The sequence below is a fragment of the Corapipo altera genome, unplaced genomic scaffold, assembly GCF_003945725.1.
Source record: "Corapipo altera isolate COAL_440 unplaced genomic scaffold, ASM394572v1 62, whole genome shotgun sequence".
In the NCBI taxonomy this organism is placed as follows: domain Eukaryota; kingdom Metazoa; phylum Chordata; class Aves; order Passeriformes; family Pipridae; genus Corapipo; species Corapipo altera.
In genome coordinates this window covers 10692121-10712563 of record NW_020884894.1, presented here as the reverse complement: position 1 = coordinate 10712563, position 20443 = coordinate 10692121, and the positions used below count along the sequence as shown (strand labels likewise).

Here is a 20443-nt window from a genome sequence, read left to right as displayed (position 1 = left end):
CTCAAGTGAGTGACCTCTTGCACCACTGGGAGGTGGAGGCTGAGGTAGCCCTAGGGACACAGTGGAGCTCTGGTGTGGCCCAGAACTGGGCAGAGCCCTGAGGCCATCCTAGCAGCTTAGTGGCCAAATGCAGCAGATGCCAAACTCGGTGCCAGGGATGCTCCTCTAGAGGGGTGTTACAAAGAGAGGAGCAGCTACTCCATCATGGCCTCGATGGTGCAGAGCCCTGAGCCCCTCCCAGTTCCCCCCAGTGTGGGGTGGATGAGCCACGCTGCTCAGGGCACTTCTCTCACCCACTCTAGCAATTTTGAAAGCAGTTCAGGCTAAGCCTCAACCTGTAAATCTCCTTCACTGCTAAAACTTGTATTGAAAGCCACTTCAAGGACTGCTTTGTTCCTGGTCCTGCTCTTTAATGAAGTATTGGAATCTGTTAGTAAATAAACTGAGTCAAGTGGCAGCATTGTTGATGCAGCAGGAAGGTAGGATGGTTGAAGTCAATTTTAAGTAGCAATTAAAATGTCTGACTTCATAGCAAGCAAATAAATACTCCACTCTTATTTTCCTGAAGAAAGGTTGATATTTGTGTTAGTAGATGCTGAAGTATCAGTGCAGTATATATAGCCTTTTCTTTATTACAGCTTTCTGCAAATACTGGGATAGCCAAGATGGGTACTTAGGATGCTAAAGATGTATTTTTGAAGGCACACTGTTGGCTTCTAATTCTTGTGGTGTTCAGAAATGGGGAATAATGCTTCTTACACAGAGGGTAGATACTTTTTTCTTCTGTCCAGATAATTTTGCATGAAAATTAAAATGTGAGAAAACCAGCCTTAATTTCCATGTAGTAACCAGAATATTTAATTTTAGAATTAACCTATTCTGATAACTTGTACTTTAGAGCTGAGGTCTCAGACAAAGGGAGCATTCTCTGTAGTTCTCAAGCAGGAGCTGATTGGTGTAATCATCCTGTTCTTCAGTGCTTTAAAATAGGTTTCTGACTTTCACATTAACTGTTAATTAAAAAAGTCTGGACGAGCAGAACAAGGTCTCTTTGGCTAATTTCCAGCTGATTTGTCAGCCTCAGGTTGACTTCATATTTTCAGGAACTAATCTGAAAGTGGTGTTGGGGGAGTAATTGTGCTGTGATGGAGTTGCCCTCCCTGTCAGAAGCTGGTTTATCACTTCAGCAGGCTCAGGCTGCTGGAGCTCAGCCAGGGACTTGCACCGTGCCAGACTTCCAGGCTGTGAGCAGACATGTACTGCTTGATATGTTACCTTTAAAAATGGCTTTGACTACAGTAATCCTGATCTGAATCGAGCTTTTGTACTTCGCAAACTTCACAATAACTTGGTTTATTTTGTTAGAATCACAGCAGTATTGATGCTGTAACCAGTTTTGGAACACGCCTGTGGCTGGCACGAGGACTGAAGGAGCTGCAGGGTGCTGGGGCTGGGGGCACGTCCCTCCCCCACCTCGTACTTCCATGGGACCTTTTGGGTGGAGCTCTGCCTGAGCTTCTGTTTGCTGTTTGTCTTACAGGGATGGTGTCAGAAGGGACAGAGCTGGGGAAAGAAGCAGCTGGCACAGATGTGTTGAAACCAGTGAGTAAAGTCAGTGCCCCGGAGGAAACTTCGACACCAGTTACTCCCCCGACATCCCCAACTTCTGGAACTGCCTGGGGTGGTCACTTTGCACCTACCATAGTCAAGGATGTGAACCCAGAAGTGCTCAGGAGTGGAGTTGCCTACCTGCCTGGTGAGTAGCTGGGCCAGAATGCTGGGAAATGTGGCTTGTAGGAGGGTAAGGGAGATAAACCACTGTTTGCAGTGCTGGAGACTTGGTGCCAGTTCCATTTCTTTCACCCCAAACTTCTCCAGAAGCAACACTTCTGGAATCCTCTAAAGGTTCTGAATGGGCAGGACAGGAAGTGGAACTTCCCTCCCATGAAAGTAATGTTAATTTGCTCCCAGGAGTCTCAAAATGTTAACCAAGCACATATGAGTCAGAAATGCCAAATCTGTGGGCTCATACCAGGAGTTCAAAAAGAGAAGAGTGAGGGTGCACCTAATAATGGGCTGGTGGGCCTGACATCAGACCTGGTCAGAACAATAGGAACTTGATCCTCTTGGTAGATAATTAAAGGATAGGTGTGTAGAAGATGCTGTGTGACAGGGCTCTTGAAAACCAGTTTTATTCTTGGTAATTAGAAGTTTGGTTGATTAAATGTAGCTACCTGGATATAATAGATTTTTAGAAAACATTTGTTTTCGTGACACACGGTGTTGAAAGGAATATCCCAGTGAAGTGTGGGTGAGCAGTGTGTGGGATGAACGACAGTGTAGCTAAGTAGCAGATGACAAAAGCAGCTATCAAGGGAGGACTCCCCAGAATTGTTCTGCCAAGATCAAGTTGTAGGTCAGACCTTATTCAGTGTTTGCATCTGTTACAGCAGCAAGTATCAAATGGCTGCAGATAAAACTTCTGCATGGGACAAATATTGACAGAGGGGTGAACAAAGCTGAGGCTGTTGGACAGAGCAGCCAGGATCACTTGGTGTGCAGGGCCCACACAAAACGTCTTTGTGTTTAACCAAACATGAAGTAAAGCAGGGGGAGTGAGATCTACCTCTCCAGTGAGAAACAGCATTTGGCAGCATCTGTGTAAGGAGCCCCTGTGGGCTTTTGTCCTTCCATAGGCAGTGAGAGGGTTGTCCACTGTGGAGAAGGAGGATAACCTGCATTTGATCAGCTCAGGAGCCACGTGCGAGTTGGGCAGAGAGCAGAGCAGAGGTCAGGCAGAGCTGTGCAAGGTGAAGGAGTTGGGAAGGAGAGCAGAAAGGCAGCACAGGGATCTCCCACTCGGTGCTAGGGCTGCAAGACCAATTTTGACCTCAGATGTGTAAAGGGAAGGGAATGACTAAACAGATTAAGAGAGTGATTTTTAGCTCTGTGTACTTGAGATGCCTCTCAAATAGTCAGCTGTGCTGCTGTGGGCGATCCTCACACCTAAGGGAACACACTCACCACTCAGTTTAATGTTTTATGTTAGTCACTGGTAATGATACAATAATTACATCAGAAAGAGTAACTTTTATAATAAATAGTGAACAAGAGCTGATTAATAAACTAGTAGCTGATGGAGTTAGCTGAAACTTTCAGGATGGTTTCAATTCTGCATTCTGCTCTTGAATTATCTTGATTGTGCCACTGTTGGAGACCCAGCCCTGGTGGCTGTGGTTGCTTTTTTGACCTGGTCAGGCAATTCCCAGACAACTATATGGAAATTCAAGGTTTAGTCTAGTTCTGGTGAGGCCCATCCTCCCTGATGGACAAAAGATGTTTCTTCAGAGTTAAAAAGTTTTTACTGAGGCTGGTTATTGAGCCATTTTTCCAGTAATTGAGTGCTTTGCTTTTTTAAAATTTCATTTTGTGATGATCTCCTTCTCTTATGAAACAAGGTATATTAATAAGCTTTTTCTAATTTCTTTCCATCTCTTTGATTATGCAGGGTCCAGGCCACAGTATTTCAGAATAATAAAAGTTCTCCTGAATCACACAGATGAGGAAAGATTTTTGTTAGCAGGAGAAAGCCTGTGTCACTGTTTTGGTCCCTGGGGGGGAGAAAGCCCTGCTTTGAAATGATACCCATCTGTGTCTGTGGCCCTTACTCAGATCACATCCTAGTGACAGACTGAGATCACTCCAGGGCAGTTTTCCATGTGTGGGTCTGTCCATCTGTGTCTGTTTTACCTGTCAGCTTTCATGCTTGTCCCTGGGATGGGGAGAGAGGTGGTGCAGGACAGTATCTCCTGTGGTAGCAATATAGTTCAGAAGAGACAGAAAGACACAGCTTTCTCTAAGCCTCTGGTCTTCTCCTGTGCTTGGGATTTTCCCTCCTGACTCTTTCTCATACAATTTGTATGACAGGAAATGGCTCCTGTTCCTATGAATTACTTTTCACACAATAGCCATGTTGTCCCTGCTGGTCTCCAGATCACCTACCTTGCCCGTGACCTGTGTGAGTGCTGTCACGTGAGCAGCCTCATTCCAGAGACACTGTACCTGCTTTTGAGTGGCAGAGGCAGCTCTGGGTCTCCAAAGTGGCCCACCTGCTCTTTACCTCTGCATCTGGAGAGGAGGCTGGATGTAATTCCAGAACCAGCACTGGTATGTCCTTCTCCTCCTGTGATGAGCTGTGTCTCTGGGCTTTTGTAAAATGGGGTGCAGAGAGGCATTGTGACTGAAGGAGAGGAGTTTCTCTTTCCCCAGCATGTCACAGCTCAGCTGTGTTGCCCATACTGTGCCTTATCTATTCTCTGAGCAAGCTCTGAAACTAATGAAAGGCTGGCACTGACTGTGCCCTTGTCAGAGCTGTAGGCAGGCAGGGGTGTGCTCCTGGGCTGGCTGCTCTGCCACCTCCGAGGAGGAGCTCTGGGCTCCTGCTCCAGGGCCTTGCTCCCAGGAGGAGATGTCTGGTTACGTGCTGGGCTCAGCCTGTGTGCCCACTCTCGTTATGTAGTGTGTGTTCTCTTATCAGACAGTAATGGGAAGGTGAGATTCTTTTATCTTGAGTTCATGAGGTTCTTGCTTTTCTCACAAAATTGGGTTATCGTTAGCCACCTTCAACCATACTGATGAAGAGTGTGTGTTTGGGTAGAAGAGAGCAGTCCAAATTTAACAATACCATGAGACAAAGACAAGCAGAGCTCAGCTACATCGCTCTGGGGCAGCAGTTGGGTACTTTGGAAGTGTGTTTATGGCCTCCTGCCATCTGCAACATGCACTATATTGAGTTCTGTGGAGGGTTGCCAGGAAGGTGATGGGGTGCTGGTAGGAGGATATGAGGCATACACAACTGCAGCCAGGCTCTGTTGAATTCCTTGTGTGACTTTCCCCCACTTCCCCTCTTCTTACAGGTACGAGAGATAAATCGGGGCGTGCAGTGGCCATAATAACGACGAGGAACACGGCCTGGCTGAACCCCCACTGCAACACCACTGAGCTTGTGCGCCTGCTCCTCTACCTGCACAGCATCCCCAGGTGTGTGACCCTGGGGGGCACAGCTGCTGCCCTCCCTGCTTTGCCTTTCGGGGAGGTGGCAATTGGAGCAGCCAGTGGAAGGGGTTGAGATTGGCTCGGTTGGTTAGAGCATGGTGCTGATAACACCAGGGTTGTGGGTTTGATCCCTTTATGGGCCATTCCCTTCAGAGCTGGACTCGATGATCCTTGTGTGTCCCTTCCAAATCAGAATATTCTGTGATTCTGTGACTTTATTGGCTTAGGAACCTGGTCCTAAGACAGTCCCAGAACAGGTGGGCATCTCCTGCTAGGGTGAACAGGCTTGTGTTCAGCAAGCACTCTGCCTGTTCTGTATGTGCCTTGTGCACGTGGTGCAATAGAATTCGTTATATACTGAATGTTTTCATGTGTTGCTGTGAATCCAAGCCATTCTTGCTATCCTTCATTAGCTCAGAAGATGGGATTTGGGAGCTATGATGGGGCAGTCATGCAGCAGCTCCGTGGTAGTGTTGTGACATGATATTTTAGGGCCAGGCCTCCAAGCTGAGATGGGGGGAGGATCTGCAAGGGTTGAGAAAATCTGCCTTGATGTCTGTCTGAAAATTTATTTTGGAGTCTGCAGGCTGGGGTTTGCTGCAGCTACTCTTCCTTTCACTATGACAGACTCTTCCTCCACTGCTCATCACTTTGTTTCCCTTTTAGATGATTAAATAATAAGAGGTAAAGCTAACTCTCTGATAGTGATTTTTTTTTTTTTGAAGGCTTTAAACCATTGGTAAAGGGAGCAGGTTTAACCACGAGAAAGCTTCTGCTGCTCATGCTTTTGTTTCTTATGCTTCTCCCTTCAAATCTGATTCTGGGCAAGACAGGCTTTGGGTCAGTTCCAGACTGGCTGCTCTTGTGAAGCAGTGAGGCTAAAACAAAGCTTGTCCCTGAACACAATTAGGAAGGACTGGTTTTCCTGTGTGGATTATCCAGAGTGGGTATCAACACCTTTGCTATCAGTGACATGTATTCTAGGAATTGGAGAAATGGGAAGTTGGGTGAAAATTACAGAATCCTGTAGCAGAGGTAAGAACTGAGCAATCCAGTGGTGGTTTCCATATATATATTGGTTAGGTGAAGGTGGCCAATTAGTTCCCTGTCCTCACAAAGCCATAATATACTGGTTTTTTTCACCCTGCCATGACAATGTGTTCCGTTTCCATAATCTTGTTGATTTTCATTGGTGACAAAGGTGACCTTTTTATGTTTGTCCTTGCAGACCAGAGTGTCAGGCTTTGGGTCTCACTGTTCTTGTGGATGCTCGTCGCTGTTCCCCGGTTCCTGCTCTCTTCAAGGCGTTCAGCATATTGCAGGTGAGCCTTGAGCTTGGGCAGAGCAACACTGGCTGGCTCGTGTGCTTGGATGGGACATCTCCATCTGCTGCTTTTGTCTCCATCTGGCACCTGGCTTCCAGTTGGCTTTGGGAGGTGGAGTCACGTGCCCAGCCCTGCTTCAGGAGGATGACCTGGCCTTACCAGGCTGCAGACAAAGCAAAAAAACCCAAAGCAAGTCTGAGTTAGGGGAGAACACTTCTCCCCATCCCTGCAAATTTACTTTCATCTCAGTGCTGAGAACAGCCTGTACCCAAGTCTAAACGCTGTGAGGAATTATCCTGCTTGGAGATGTCCCCTGCACTCAGGGGCTGTGTGAGATGTGCAGGGATTTTTGCCCACCACGGAGAAAGGAGGAAGAGAGGCCTCTGCCTGCTGCCCTGGGAAGGGAGGGACACTGCTTGCCATGCCAGGTGGAAAAGCACATGCAGCTGTTGATGTAGCTGTCGGTGAATGATTGGAATCGGACGTGCTGTAACTCTATATTGCTTCAGGTCAAAGGCTTTCATATCAGTCACTTAGAAAGCCAGTGGGTTGTGTTGCCCCCGCTCCCAGATAGAAACTGTCTGCTCTGTTAGAAAGCCAGGGAGCTGCTGGGTTGTAGTGATGACTAATCTTGTTTAAGCAGGTGTTCCTCTTAAATCAGAGCTTAGGTCTCTTAGGACTCAAACTCTGCAAACTGGAACAGGGCAATGTTGTAATGAAGCTGATGTCTGTGGTTTATGTGCTTCAGTGCCACATCTGAGAGTTGGGTCTGAGTCAGAGGTCTGTCCTCCTGCTTCCTGGGCTGGGTGGAGCTGTGAGCTCTATCAGCGTCCTCATTCTCTGTGGTGAAGGAGTAATCTGGTGCCCTGCTCAGTTCTGCAGAGGTAACAAACAAGTATCTTCTCTTTTATGCTGTGCCCACATGGCAGTGGACTTGCTAAAGCTTTTCAGGGTTTCACTGCCCATGTAAATTGCATGGTGGTCTTAGTTGGATGATTTGGAAATCAGCAACATGTTCTGGCTGTCCCCACTCTCATACAAGCATGGTAATAATGCCAATTTAATCTGAAGTTTCCCCCCTAAAATGAAGGAGGAGGAAAGCTTTTTGCAGTGCCTCTGAAATATCCTGCTGTGATGGCTGTTTGGCTCTGAGCACCTCCTTATCAGGGTGGTGCAACAGTTAGTTAACAGAGATTAATGTGCTGCAAGACAGATTGCTGGACCTCAGTGTGTGCTTCAGGTAACAGTGACTGACAGAGGCTGATTACTCTGCTTATGGTTTTTTGAATCTTATGCTGACTCTTCTGAAGATTCCTTAAAGGAGACTCCTTTGGGTAACTTATTATCAGATTATGGCAAGGAGTGATCCCTGGCTCCTCTGAGCCTTTTGGAGGTCCTCAGCATTTGCTCCGTGATCCCATGGCAATATTCTCCTCTGCTCTGAAGCAAGGATAGAGTAATACAGAAAACTGAGGGTAACTGCAGTGAGGCAGGCTAAGTGTTCCAGAGTGCAGCAGGGTTTGCTGGCCAGTGGCTGCAGAACCACAGACTGTATGTTATGCTTCTAAGGTCACAGAGCAGGTCATCTCCTTGAGGTCCTTTCTGAAATCCCTGACACATCTCAGTGTCTCTTCCCTCTGGCAGACTGTCTGGAGCTCATTTTTCTGCTGTGCTGCTCTCTACTGAAACAGGATTTTACTTACATGGTTTTTGTGAAGCCTGTTTGATAACGTGGTAGAATCTGTTAAATGCTGAAGTTCAGTGTTGCTTGTTAAATTCCCAAGGGTTGTTTTCCTCTTGACCCAGCAGTTGGAAGCACTGCTTCACAGTGGTTAAGCACAGATCAGATGCCCTAATGCAGAGTCCTTTCCTGCTGCAAATCGATCCAAATCTGTTAAACCTAGAGAGACTCCTGGGGAGTGAAGACTGATCCTGGGGAGCAAAGGTTCCTGGGTCAGGATCTGTCAGTCTGAGGAAATCCTTCTTCCACTTTACCATCTATGCAGAATGAATGCACGACTGGAATTAAGTGCTGATGGACAGCTTTTGGTGCTTTCAGGTTAGTTTTCCCTCCAGCACTGGGAGTGTGTCCATTGCTCTGCCTGGCCCCACCTGGTAAACTGGTGGAAGCTTGTCCTCTCTGCCTTGCAGTTACATTCTGCAAGACTTTTTTTCCCTTCTTCCTTTTCAGAGTGCTGGGTAGCTGGGAAGTGTTTCTGTCCCAGGCAGCAGTGGGAGCAGAGGGAGCAGGGGATGAATAAAGAGCTGCTGCAGAGCTAACTCAGGAAGAAGCTGGAGGAACTCTGGCAGCTCTGTATGGAGGTGAAGGGAAATGCACAGTGTGGCCACGCTGCAAGAATAGATCCTGCTTGTTCCTGTGGGAAACTGTGTCATGATGCTTTGGAGCAAGGAATTTTGCAGAGTTACTGCCATGATGTTTGGTCACACGTTGACACCAGTAAGCTCTGTGCTGGGGGGCCTGATCAGAGGAGCTTTGCTGCTCAGTAATGCTGGGCTGAACCCTTGCTCAGTGAGCAGGCAAGGCATGGACAGTGGAACGTGTGCACTGGCCTTCAGTGAGCAGGTATCTCACTCAGTGGGATTTCTCTCTGCCTGAATCTTTATAGAGGGAGATTTTTTTGAATTTCACAAATCAGGGCGAATGCTTAGTCCTGTAATGTGCTGTATCAGTGTGTTGGGTTGGGAAGAGTCTGTTTAGCATTTGAAAACAGAGAAGCTCTGTGCAAACCTTTCTGTTCAAGAGTTATTTCCATTTGAATTCCCACTCGGTGTAGAAGTACAGAGGACTTCTGTAGAGTGGTCACTGAGATGGACTGGGGTATCTGGGCACTCTCCCCTCTGCACAGACATTCCTGTCAGCCCTGGCTTCAGACTGTGCCAGTTAAGTCTGGCTATGGGCTTCCATTTGGAGCAGGAAGCCAGAAGACTGAAACTTCAGTCTAGGAAGCATTGAAGAAAGTATCTAATTGTCTTTCTAAAGAATGATAATAAAGGGATGGCTGTTTACCCTGGTGCTTTCTGAGCTCCTGTTGATGCCTCTCTATTCTACCCTGTCCACACTTGTACCTGTTTTGGGAGGTGAGGAGTTCACTTATATGTGGGGAACTCTGTTTCTTTGCTTCCAAATAGCTGGCTTTGTTAGCAAAAGTGGTAAGAGATTGTGCAGAAAGCTGCAAGAAAGCTTCCTCAGGTAGCGTCCTGCTGTTTCCAGCTCTGCCTGTCTCCTGAGGCACTTCTGTAACTGTTTCAGTCTTTGGATTGCTCCATCAGTGCTGTTCATCCTCCCTCAGCTGCTTAAATTAAAAAAATATGGTGAAAAATACTTGATTTCATTGGAAATGCAGCTTCTTCTTGGATTGGAAAACCGTGAACTTCTCCCCTGACAGCTTTATTTATGAATGGTTTTTCAGTTTCTATTTTCAGTTTCTATTTCAGAACAAACAAACAAACGAGTGTTTTGGCTGTTTTGGTAACCTCTTGTTACACCATCTCTACCTTTTTCCCTCATCTCATGACTGTTGGAGTAGAAGAGGGATTGTGTAAGAATAAATGTGTTTAGTACCATCATCTGTCTTGAAGCTGTGTCTAATCTTCATCCCTCAGTACTTTCTAGCAGATAAATTCAGAGCTACTGATACAGCTGTAATATCTCCCCATTCTCTCTTCAGATGACCTTCAGTATTTACCTAATGCAACCTTATTATACAATAAATTCTTTTTCTGGCCTTTTGATCAGTGTTTGAATAACAGTGAAAGTGTGAATAAGTACCTTTGGTGAAAGGGGTTTGAGAAGAATTAGAAACCTCTCACAGTTTTGGAGAATGTTTCAGCTGGGATTTTTTCCTCCCTGTTTGAAAGGATCATGGTTTAGGACTGGATGAGAGAAAGGTCTTTTCCCTCTGTTCTGGAATCTCTGCTGCTGTTTTCACTTGCAGAACTGGGGCTCCTTGTGTTGGCATTGTTTCTTAATTGCTGAACAGGGCCCAGTGTCACATTTGGTGGCTCAGTCTCTGCTGGTGCACTTGCCTCTCTACTGTGGCTCTGCTGTTCTTGGCAGATATTTGAGCCTACACACGGCTGAAGCTGTTTATTTAAACAGGTTCCCTTTGCTGTCATGGGCTGCTCTGTGGCAGTTTCCTTGCAGCTTGGTCAGTACTACAAAGGATTTGTAGCTTGACAAAGATTAAAGTTCCTGAGATCCTTGCAGACACGAAGACCATGTAGGAGACATCCAAGTGGGATGGGCTCTTGTTTAACCATGTGGCATGACAGCTTCAGTGGCTCTTCTCTTTGCTTTCCTGATCCAGGCATCACATATGTGATGAGCCCTCTCTCCATGGTCTGGATCTTTCTGTCACATTTCCCTCTTCCTGCTGTCACTCCCTGTGCCCGTTTCTCACTTCCATGTAGAGCATTTCTATAATTGCAGGGCTGCTCCTGGATCACTGAGTTTGAACTGCAGCTGCCAGACATCCCTTGTATTTGGGATTTCTGTCTGTTTAACAGTAGAAACAGGATGCAAGTACTTGATTGTAAATTGGCAGTAAGTAAAGACAAGACGACCTCTTTGACTCTGTGAGGTTTAAAAAAAAACCAGCTTCCTTTCGGTTTGGTGAGGTGACCAGGAAAGTTACCAAGAAAAAACTCGGCTGCTGAACACAGTTTTTGGTTTTGTTTTTTTTTTTTTATTTTGTCTATTTTAACCCTGACACACTTCCTCGTGTAGAAGGCAGAGTTTTTTTAGTACAGCCGAGACCTGAGCTCTTCCATTGCTTCCTTAAATATTGCAGGACTAGTTGATCTGAAACAAACTACCTTAAGGACATCACCTTGGTGCTCTGTAGACTGGCCATCCCTAATTCCTGCCGACTGCCTTCTGGGCTTCGTAGATGCCTTTGAAGGATAAATTGCAATCTGGTGTAGGAACTTGGTGTGGTACATCCTCCTTAGTATCCCAGACAGATCAGTAATGGATTTGTGCTCTGCTCTGTTGTAGGACATGGATCCTCCTTGCATTCATGGGGTACTGCTTCTGGTTGAAAGAGATCTGACTTTTCGGATGGAGAAGCCACCAGCAAGACAGGTAATGGAACCTGGGGGTTTGCTGGGCAGCCTGTGTCATCCATTATTTAACTCTCCAAACAGTGAGTTCTCTGTGGTTGGTATCATGTTTATTCTCACATGAAATGTCTGTAGCTGTTCTCTGTGTTTTATGGTTGTGGTCTCTTGCGGGTGTGGTATTTATGGGGTTGTAATGTTTATGGGGGCTGAACAGAGTGCTCTGTTTATTGCTGAGTCCATCAGTGACATTTGCACCATAATTGTGTCAGTCTGCTGGGGCCCTCAGGACCAGGGGGTTTGCTGGGAACATGGATAGCTGTGTGGAGGAGCCCTGCACAATTAACAGCACTAGTAATGCCTTTCATGCCAGTAACAAGGGGGGAAATCCTTGGTTAGGAAGAGATCACATTAGGCTAAATTCTGAACTCCCCCTTTGAAGGTTCTTGTTGCTTTCCTGGATTTTGCATATCTCCTGTTTCCTCTCCTCATACGTGCTGCTGTCAGTGGCTGAGAGATTCTGCAAGAAGGGGAAGAGGAGATGGGCATTTGTTTGAAGTTCCCTTTGCTGAAATGTCTGAGAAGACTAACAGGAGGGAAAGTTATCACAACATCAGTGATTCCCCCCACTAGAAGTAAAACTACCTTGGTATGCCATAGCTGTATAAGAAATGTAGGCTCCCAGCCACTCTGTGGTGAGTGAATAGATATCAGACTGCATCTTGGTCCTCCCTCTGCTCTTAAGACTCTTGCAAGAGACAAGATTGGACTGAAATTCTGTGCCTGCTGAAACCCTGAAGGCTTCAGAGGAGGCCAGTACCTCTCTCTTGGCTCCTGTGGATGAAGAGGTTGTGATAGGCATCAGGTTTGCTGTGTGCGTGGTGTAGTGTCCCAAAAGGCTAAAGAATAACAAATGCTATTAGTCCATTTCCTCATTGCCCCTCGTGGAAGAATTTGAAGTCAGAATGGACTGACTGCAGGCATGTGCATGCAGGGAGAGCTACAGAAGACATTAAACACCCTGAACAAATACAAAGAGTGTAGGAGGGAACAGAGGAAAGGCTAATAAAGACCCGGGCATGCAGGAGGAATTGGGAGCATCATCACTATTTTGTAAGGAGGTGGAAACTTCACAGTGTGTGGGGGAGAATTAAATGTCTGCACCTGAGTTTGTGTCTGGGCTGCCTTCCATGTACCTGCAGGAGCACTTGTTGCTCTAGTAAGTATAAAAATCCTCTGAGGTCCTACAGACTTGCAGAAGGCAAGTTATCTGTGTCAAGATCCATGAAACTCCTGTAGCAAATAGCTGCTGAGTGGAGAGTTGAGGGCAGAGTAGAGACTGCTCTGTTAGACTGTTTTTCCAGGAAGTGAGATGGGGAAGCTGGGGGCTGGATTTAACCTCCCAGACTCTCCAAACAAATGCAAATCGCAGCACAATGTGGGAACATATGAGGGAGTTGCTGTGCTTACACCAGGAGGTACTGGCTCTGGAGAAGGCTGGCTGCTGCCAGACTTCCATCCCAGATGTTCTGCCTGGTGGAACAGCGTGTTGTGGCCTGCATTCCTTCAGGGTTCGCCCACTGAGCTGTTCAACAAGCTGCTCTAAGATTGAATTGATTTTTTTTTCTCCTTCATATTGTAGTGATATTGTAGATACACGCTGTGTGTCGTGTTTCTGTGCAAGATAGATAAAGAAATGAAGGATTCTGTCTTTTGTTAACCTTCCCCTCCTCCTCCAATACTCACACTCTAAAGCAAGCGTGCTTTTTTTTTTTTTTTCTCTTCTATTCCTGTGCAGTTTGAACTCCTCACCTCCATGAAATCCCTCCATAAGCACATAGAGAGCTCACAGCTGCCTCTAGAACTGGATGGGACCTTCCCCTACTGCCACCGGGACTGGCTGAGCTTCCGCATGGTGAGTGGGCTGGGTGTGCTTTGGCATCTGAGGGAGCAATGGCACAGGAACAGGGTGCAAGCAGGAGGAACCTGTCAGCAGCTGAGCCTACGAGCATTCAAAGACAATGTTCCTGTAACAGTTATGTTTTCAAATGAATCTCTGTTATCAAAAGAATGCTAATACTGTCTTCATAAAATGGGTGCGTGACTGCAGGAAGTAAAATTTTAGTTTTCACCTCATCTGCTTGAACTGCATTAATTCTCCCTTCCCTTCAAGATATGGTCAAATCTGAAATGGAATCCTGTTTTGTTTTATACAGAGTGGCTCTTCAGTTAGAGGATTGAGAACATACATTTCTTAAACTAATCTCAGGAGAACATGTTGGTGTCATGTTTCCATTGAACTAACAATCAAGAATTTGAGCATAATAAAAATAGTTAAGTCTTTTTGGTTTTGGAGCAAGTTCCCCAGATCGAGCTAAGAGCCCCATAGGAAAACTGCAGTCCTTGCAGGAGTGAGACTTAGAAGTTCCTGATAATCAGTTCAGAATTCTTTTAGGAATATCTTTCACTTCCCTGCAGCAGGGTACGTGCAGACTGCCAGAAATCTGCATCTGTGGCACCAGTGCCCAGCTCTGTGTGTGCCTGTGCTGTGGGGGGAGCCTGAGTGCTGTGGACTCATGTGCTGTTTGAACCTTTAAAAGCTGTATTGAGAGTTAGGAGTTATTTGGCATGCTGAGACTAGACGGGATTAAATCTCTGTAAATCTGCACACAAGCTGGCTGTCTTCACAGTGAGTTTGACTTGCTCACCCTGGTGGATGACAGGATTGTCACCTCAGCTTCCAGAGGATCCAGTGGTCTTTTGGCTCCGACCTCGCTGCCCGGAGTGCTGCATGGCACAGTGCAGAAACAGATTAAGATGTCATTGATAAAACCACTGTGGCACTGGTAGGAGGCTTCAACAGTTAGCCTTGGCATGTGGCAAATGTTAACTTATCTTTTCCAACTCATTTTAGAACCCAGTTTTGAAACTTTCATCTAAAAATACTAGGACGGACCCGTGCTGATGCAGAGGTACAGAAGCCTAATCTGGGTGCCTGGGATTGAATTCGAGATGCTGAAGTTTATTTGGCAGTGAGGAAGCAGAGGAACTTTGCAAGAGGTTATGGGTTAATTTTTTCTGGGTAGAGTTGAGAATACCTCAAGAGCTGAGGTGCTCTGTGTGTGCAGGAGGGTAATTCTTAAGGGAAGGAGCATGATATCAACTACTCCTTGTTTGTGTCTTACATCTTAACATGTAAAATGTTACCAAAGGGAGTTAATATGGGAGTTGGTTTGTATGGATTGCCTGTCTGTACTGTGTGTGATAATGACCCACGTGCTCAACTCCTTTAGCTCTGCAGCTATGTGGCAAATAGCATTTATTTCCTGTCTCAGTGATCTCACCTGCATCCTGCCTGCTGATCTGTCACTGCTGGGGCTGTTCCAGCTCTCCAGGGAGGAGGGAGTTCGGTTCAGTACAGATCCAAACAGCTGCCTTTTTGTTTTGTTTTGAGCACGGTTATTTTGGAATAGCTGTTTCTCCCTGCTCTGATTCCAGTCACTAAAGGGTGGCATCTGACAATTAGGCTTCATGTCTCCGACTTGTCTAAAAAATAATGTCTCGTGAACTCTTATGAAAAGTTTGGTCTTTTTTTGTTTGTTTGTTTTTCTCTCCCCTTCCCCCCCCACTCAAAGAAAGGAAGGATTTCAGATTTGTCCATAGCTTAAGGTGCTTAATTTTGGAAGCTTTCCAGTTTCCTGTTCTTTAATTTACACTACTTTTAACGCGAAGAGGAATGATTTGAAGTAGAAAAATTCCAAGTACTTGTTTTATGTTTTGTTTCTCCAAAATTCATGCATAGTGATTCATCTTCATGGGAAGTTACAAGAAATGCTAATAGTAGAAGAATGTGGGACATAAGTGGACTGATTTCTGTGAAGCATGGCCCATACAAGCACGAGTATGCAAGTTTATAAAGTCTGCATAGAGGCCTTAGGGGTAGTGTGATGGGCCTCTCTCTGCTGGTTGAGCCTCACCAGATGGTATAATTGAACCCTTGGGTTAATGTGTTTGATTCTCTCTTGGTTTTTGTACTTTAACCCTCTGCAAGCTCAAAACACACCTTTCCTGTCAGCTGTGAGACAATAATCTCTGCCTTGGTCCTTTCTTCTCACAGAAGCTGGAACACTTGCTACAAGGATGCCAGGGTGCTTGTGCCTTCCTTCAGGGAGCTATTCATAAAGTGGAATCTGGAAAATTACCAGAAAAAGCTGAGGTAAGCCTGTCCCTCACCTGTCATCAGAGGTGGGCCTGAGAGAGAAGAGAGCAGGATAGCTCAGAAAAGCTGTAGCTTTGAATTTGCAAGCTGTAGTAGCAGGATGTTCCAAGTGCTGCATGTCACTGAGGAGCTGGTAGGACAGCAGGACTAGTAGAAGCTGATCCAAATGAGGTGGTAGAAGCTTCAGTGGCTCATTGATCCTTCAGTGTCACCCAGGAGATCTCTCCAGCTGGGCTTGTTGTTGAGGGAGTGCATTTTCAGCAGCTCCACAGCTCTGTAGCTGCCACGAGCTTTGATGTGCCCAGGGCAGAGCAGCTGCCTCAGGCTGTGCCACACCAGCTCGGTTCAAATGGCCTGGAATAAAGTTAGGAATGACAGCATAGTTCTGTGTGTGGTTCCAACTTTGCTGCTTCCAGAACAGAAATCTGGAAGTGGGCTGGAAGAGGGGGAAGGTACAAGCACCAAGCCTGTGTTGTCACAAACATTTTCTTCCCCTTCTTGAGAAGCTGCTCTACCCCTGACGTGGTAGGACATTGCTGCCAGTTCTGCACTGAGGGTCCCAGCAGTAAATCAAGGGAAGATATCATACTACATCCATCTTGTCCCAAGGCTTGAAGCAGGTCTAGGCTCTCAGAACAGTAGGAGCTAGCTGTGAGTGGAAGATGAGGCTGAATTCCTTCTGTGCTCAGCAAATGAATGGAACAACAACGATGGGAATTGGGTCACAATTTTAGCCTGGTGGGGAGAGTATCGGGAGCGTAAGGAGTGCTGTTTATCACTTGGGACTTGGCAGGCTTGAGAGACACAGCTGTGGGAACCAGCCTCCCCCTTTGCTAGGGTGGGCCCAGGTGAGATGTGGTTTGGGTGTGTTTTGGGTTGGGTGCTGGTTTTTGCCTGTTCCCTCGTTGCCCGTAGGTTGCAGTAAGTGCTCATCTCACTCTTGTGATCCCTCCAGGATGCAGCTGTGCTGCTGAGGACCTACAGGCAGTTGATGAAGAACGTTCTTGAAGACACACGGCTGGTCAGGCTGCAGCTGGAGGGTGGAGCACTCCTGGCCAGGCTGAGGAAGGAGGAGTCTTGTGTCACCCTCACCCATGACTACAGGTGAGCCTCCAGAGTGGGAGAAGAGGAGATAGAGATGAGTAAAAAGCAGGCACTGTGAATCTCCCCGAGATGCCCCTTCATTGCTGGAGTCTAGAGAGCAGCTTTGTGTAGTGAGGAATTATGTTGAAAACAGCAAAGGTGAAAAATGTAGGTTTACTTTTATCCTGGCTGTTTTATCCCTAGTCCATAAACTAGTCTGAGTGGATTCACTTAGATGGTTAAACTTCCTTTTTCAAGCCAAATCAGACTTATCTTCTGTAGTGGAGAGAGAGCTGGATATTTTGTGCACCTCTGAAACACAAGCCTTAATTGGTGATGCCAGTGATGAATGTTTAGGTCCAGGGCATTATCACTGTGTGATTTCCCAAGGCACTCCTTATGCAAGGGGATTTCCAAGGACCTTAACTGTGAGGAATGCTTTCTGGCTGCAGCAGGCTCTGATCTCCTCACACATTGGTACTGGTTTGCACAAACAAATAGTCGCTGCCCATTTGCAGGGTTGGTATGAGAAGCAGGGGCTGAGGGAGCCCAGCTGTTTGACATCCCCAGGGCATTGCACAACTCCTGTTTGTACTGCTAAAACACCTGAAGCCTATCAGCCTGTGAAGGCCTCTGTGCTATGTGCTGTGCAAACAACAAGGTAGAAAGGCAGCCTTTGCTCCCAGGAGCTTCCAGCCCCAGTGTGAGATAAGCCCTGGCATGTGGGTGCAGACGAGGATGGAATGGCTCTGTGCATCCGCAGCCCTGCTCTGCTCAAACTCCCTGTTGCCATCACAAGCTGGGAGGTTTGAAGGGAGGGAATGGAGAGAAGATAACAAAATAGTTATGGAGTATTATCACCCAAACACTGGGAAAAGAAAAGCGCCTCTCTTTGAAAATTCAGCGAGCGACAGTGCAAATTGCTACCCTCACTGGGAGAAGGGGGCTGACATTTTGGTGCTGAGAGGGGACTGTGGGGACAGGCTGTGTAACAATTTCTGTGCCCTCCTTGCTGTGACTGCTGTCAGCAGCTCTGGCAGGCTGTGCAGACAGTTGTCTTGCTGAACTGGTGAAGTAATCTTGATGCAATTTTGGATTGAATTAGTACAGTACAGTCTTTTCATTCTCACATGACATGAGAAGCACAATAATGTGAGTTTTTGTGTTCTGTTTAGGTTTTTTTATTTATTTTATTTTAAGCAACACACAGCAACTTTAGAGTCCTAGGAGACTAGGGAGAACATGCATGGGTTTTATGTTTTGTTTTGGTTTTAAGCTAAGCCTGTGTTCTTGTGCAGGGAAATGATCAACTTTGAAACCTGATCTGGCAGAGCCCCTAAGGATAATTTACTGCTTTGATTACCTTAGCAAGGGCAGGGGTGGGGGATACACACAGAATTCTTTGATTGTGCAGTGTTGGAGTGCATGCTGAGGCTGTGTAGCATGTTCTCTGCTTCATTCAAGAAATATTCATTGCCTGCCTGTATGAGAGGAGACTGCATGCCATGGCTCACATATATGTGGCTCTCTCCAGCCTGAGGAGCATAAATGAATACAGCAGGAGAAAGTTAGTTCTCTTTTAGCCTGTGGAGTAGTTGTAGAAATTAAAATCCATACAGTATTGAGGAAATGCCTGCTTTTCATCTAACTTGGGACAGAGGACTAAATAAATCCACTCTTCCTTGTTCCAGGAGACTTTCAAATGGGGAAAAAAGCTCTATCACTTGGCTAGAGAACTCTGTATAAGGCACTTTTGGTTTTGGGGCTTCTGTGGCTCTGCACTTGCTCCTTCTTTCCAATCTGGCATGCAGATACTAAAGGTTCTGTGCTCTGCTAACCCTATAAAGGCTCCTTTGGTTATGATTTTCAAGGGTTTCTTTAACAGATATAATCAAAGCAGAGTAGGGACAAAACTGTAGTTGGCCTACTAAGCTGGCATGGAGAAGATACTGATGTGTATGTGGGTCCAGTGTTTGATTTCTAACTGGTGGTGTGTGGAAATGGAACAGGACTTTGTGTGTGCACTCAGCAGGGCCTGTGGTACTGCTGTTCTGAACTTTGAATTGTAAAATCTAGACCAGTTCTTAAAGCTTAATTCCACACCCACTCTCCCAATACTTGAAATCAAATTATTTACGGAAGCAAGTCAAATGGCTTTACTCTTCTGAGCCACCTTTTGGCTCTCGTTTCTGTCACGTGTCCCATTGTTCTTTATTCTCTCTTGTGGTGCAAAAGTCTGATAAAACAGGGAGTCATGACTGCCAGGACTTCTTAGTCCTAAGCTGAGGCCAGCTGTGAACAGGTAACTGTCCAAATGTGAGAGAATGACATATAAATAGAGGAAACAATTTTAAGAGCAATTTTCTGGACTCTTGCCTCCACTTAATTAAAATAGGCCATCCAGAAGTGGAGAACTAAAGGTAAAATTGTAGCACCAGAGCAGTGGCTTTGACAAGTTCCTCAACTCTTGGTCAGCTCACAATGTGAGTCTTCTTACTTCTTTCTCCGCCAAGTACCACTGTAAAATACAGCCTTGCCCATCCAGCTGCTTATCCACAAAGGGAAAGAGACTTCTCCAAGCAGTTTTTCTGGATCTCTGCCTTTTCCCAGCTTAGCAAGGAGGAGCTCAGTCACCAGAATACACATCCTGCAGGCAGCTCGTAGCAGAGAGTTGGCTCAGGGGGCGTGGTGTGCTCAGATGGTCCCTCTCTGCTCTCCTGCCTCCAGGAGTGGGAGTTTGGCCTGGAGTTGGTGTGAGTGTGGCACTGATGAGCCAGTGTCTTTGTGGTGCCTCTTTAAGTGCTGCAGTGACAGCTTCAGCACAGACTGGCCGCCTTGGAGGTGGCATTGCCACTTCTTCGCTGTGGTGGAGCTGGTTGGATTTAGAGCCAGCACATTTACCTTCACACCATCTGCTGTGCTGAAGGCTCCTCCAGGTTTGTTGGCTGAACCCATAGAGGTTTTGCTGCCCCAGTCCCTCTGGGGATTGCAGTGCAGAGCTGTTAGCCTAGCTGAAGTTCCTGTTGGTGAGTGTGGACAAATGCCATGGAGACCTCCATCACTTCAGTGCTGTTAATACTTCTATTTGCACTTGCAAACAGGAAATTTTTGACTACCACTGTCTTTTTAATAAGGAGCATAGAGTTGGTTAGCAGGTGTAGCTTTGGCTTCTGGCTGTCTAGTGTAGTGATCAACTAACCTGTAGCTTGCAGGCAACTCACTGACCCAGCTGTGGAAGGTGGACTAATGCACTGCTGCTTTTGTGGTGGATTTAGAAGACTTATGTCTTACGATGGAGGTATCAGAGAAGCTGCCAGAAGTCAGGCAGCAGCCGTGGGAGCTCTTGCTAAAGTGAGGCAGCCATGTGGGGCTGGGCAGCAAGGCAAGGAGACTTTTGACCTAGTCTTTAGCCAGACATTTTCCACTGTTGTTCTCATTATTGCTGATCTTCCAGCGTAGCCAAGAGCTGGGAATGTGTGCCCAGACAAAGTGTCCAGTGGTGCCTTTCGTCCTGCAGATACGCTGTGAGTCACAGGTGGAGTAAAGAAGGAATAAACATTTTATATTAATGCAATGATGGTTTATGCTAGTTAAACCAGGATACACCTGCCACATGCCTGGCTCTCCCAGAGAACCCATGTTCTCACTGTGGCATGGGAGTGGGATTGCATCATGCTCTGCA

The 20443-nt window shown here is 46.4% G+C and overlaps 1 protein-coding gene across 5 annotated transcripts in view; it reads left to right on the top strand.

The window, feature by feature from the left end:
• The window catches only part of PLEKHG4 (pleckstrin homology and RhoGEF domain containing G4), an 83463-nt gene that overhangs the window by 25369 nt on the left and 37651 nt on the right, over positions 1–20443 (top strand). For all 5 annotated transcript variants that reach the window (XM_027646516.1, XM_027646515.1, XM_027646519.1 and 2 more), the window contains exons 4-10: positions 1541–1756; positions 4917–5040; positions 6284–6377; positions 11398–11484; positions 13258–13374; positions 15577–15675; positions 16634–16782. In XM_027646516.1, the coding sequence (XP_027502317.1) occupies positions 1541–1756; positions 4917–5040; positions 6284–6377; positions 11398–11484; positions 13258–13374; positions 15577–15675; positions 16634–16782 (886 nt within the window). The remainder of the gene's footprint in view (positions 1–1540; positions 1757–4916; positions 5041–6283; positions 6378–11397; positions 11485–13257; positions 13375–15576; positions 15676–16633; positions 16783–20443) is intronic.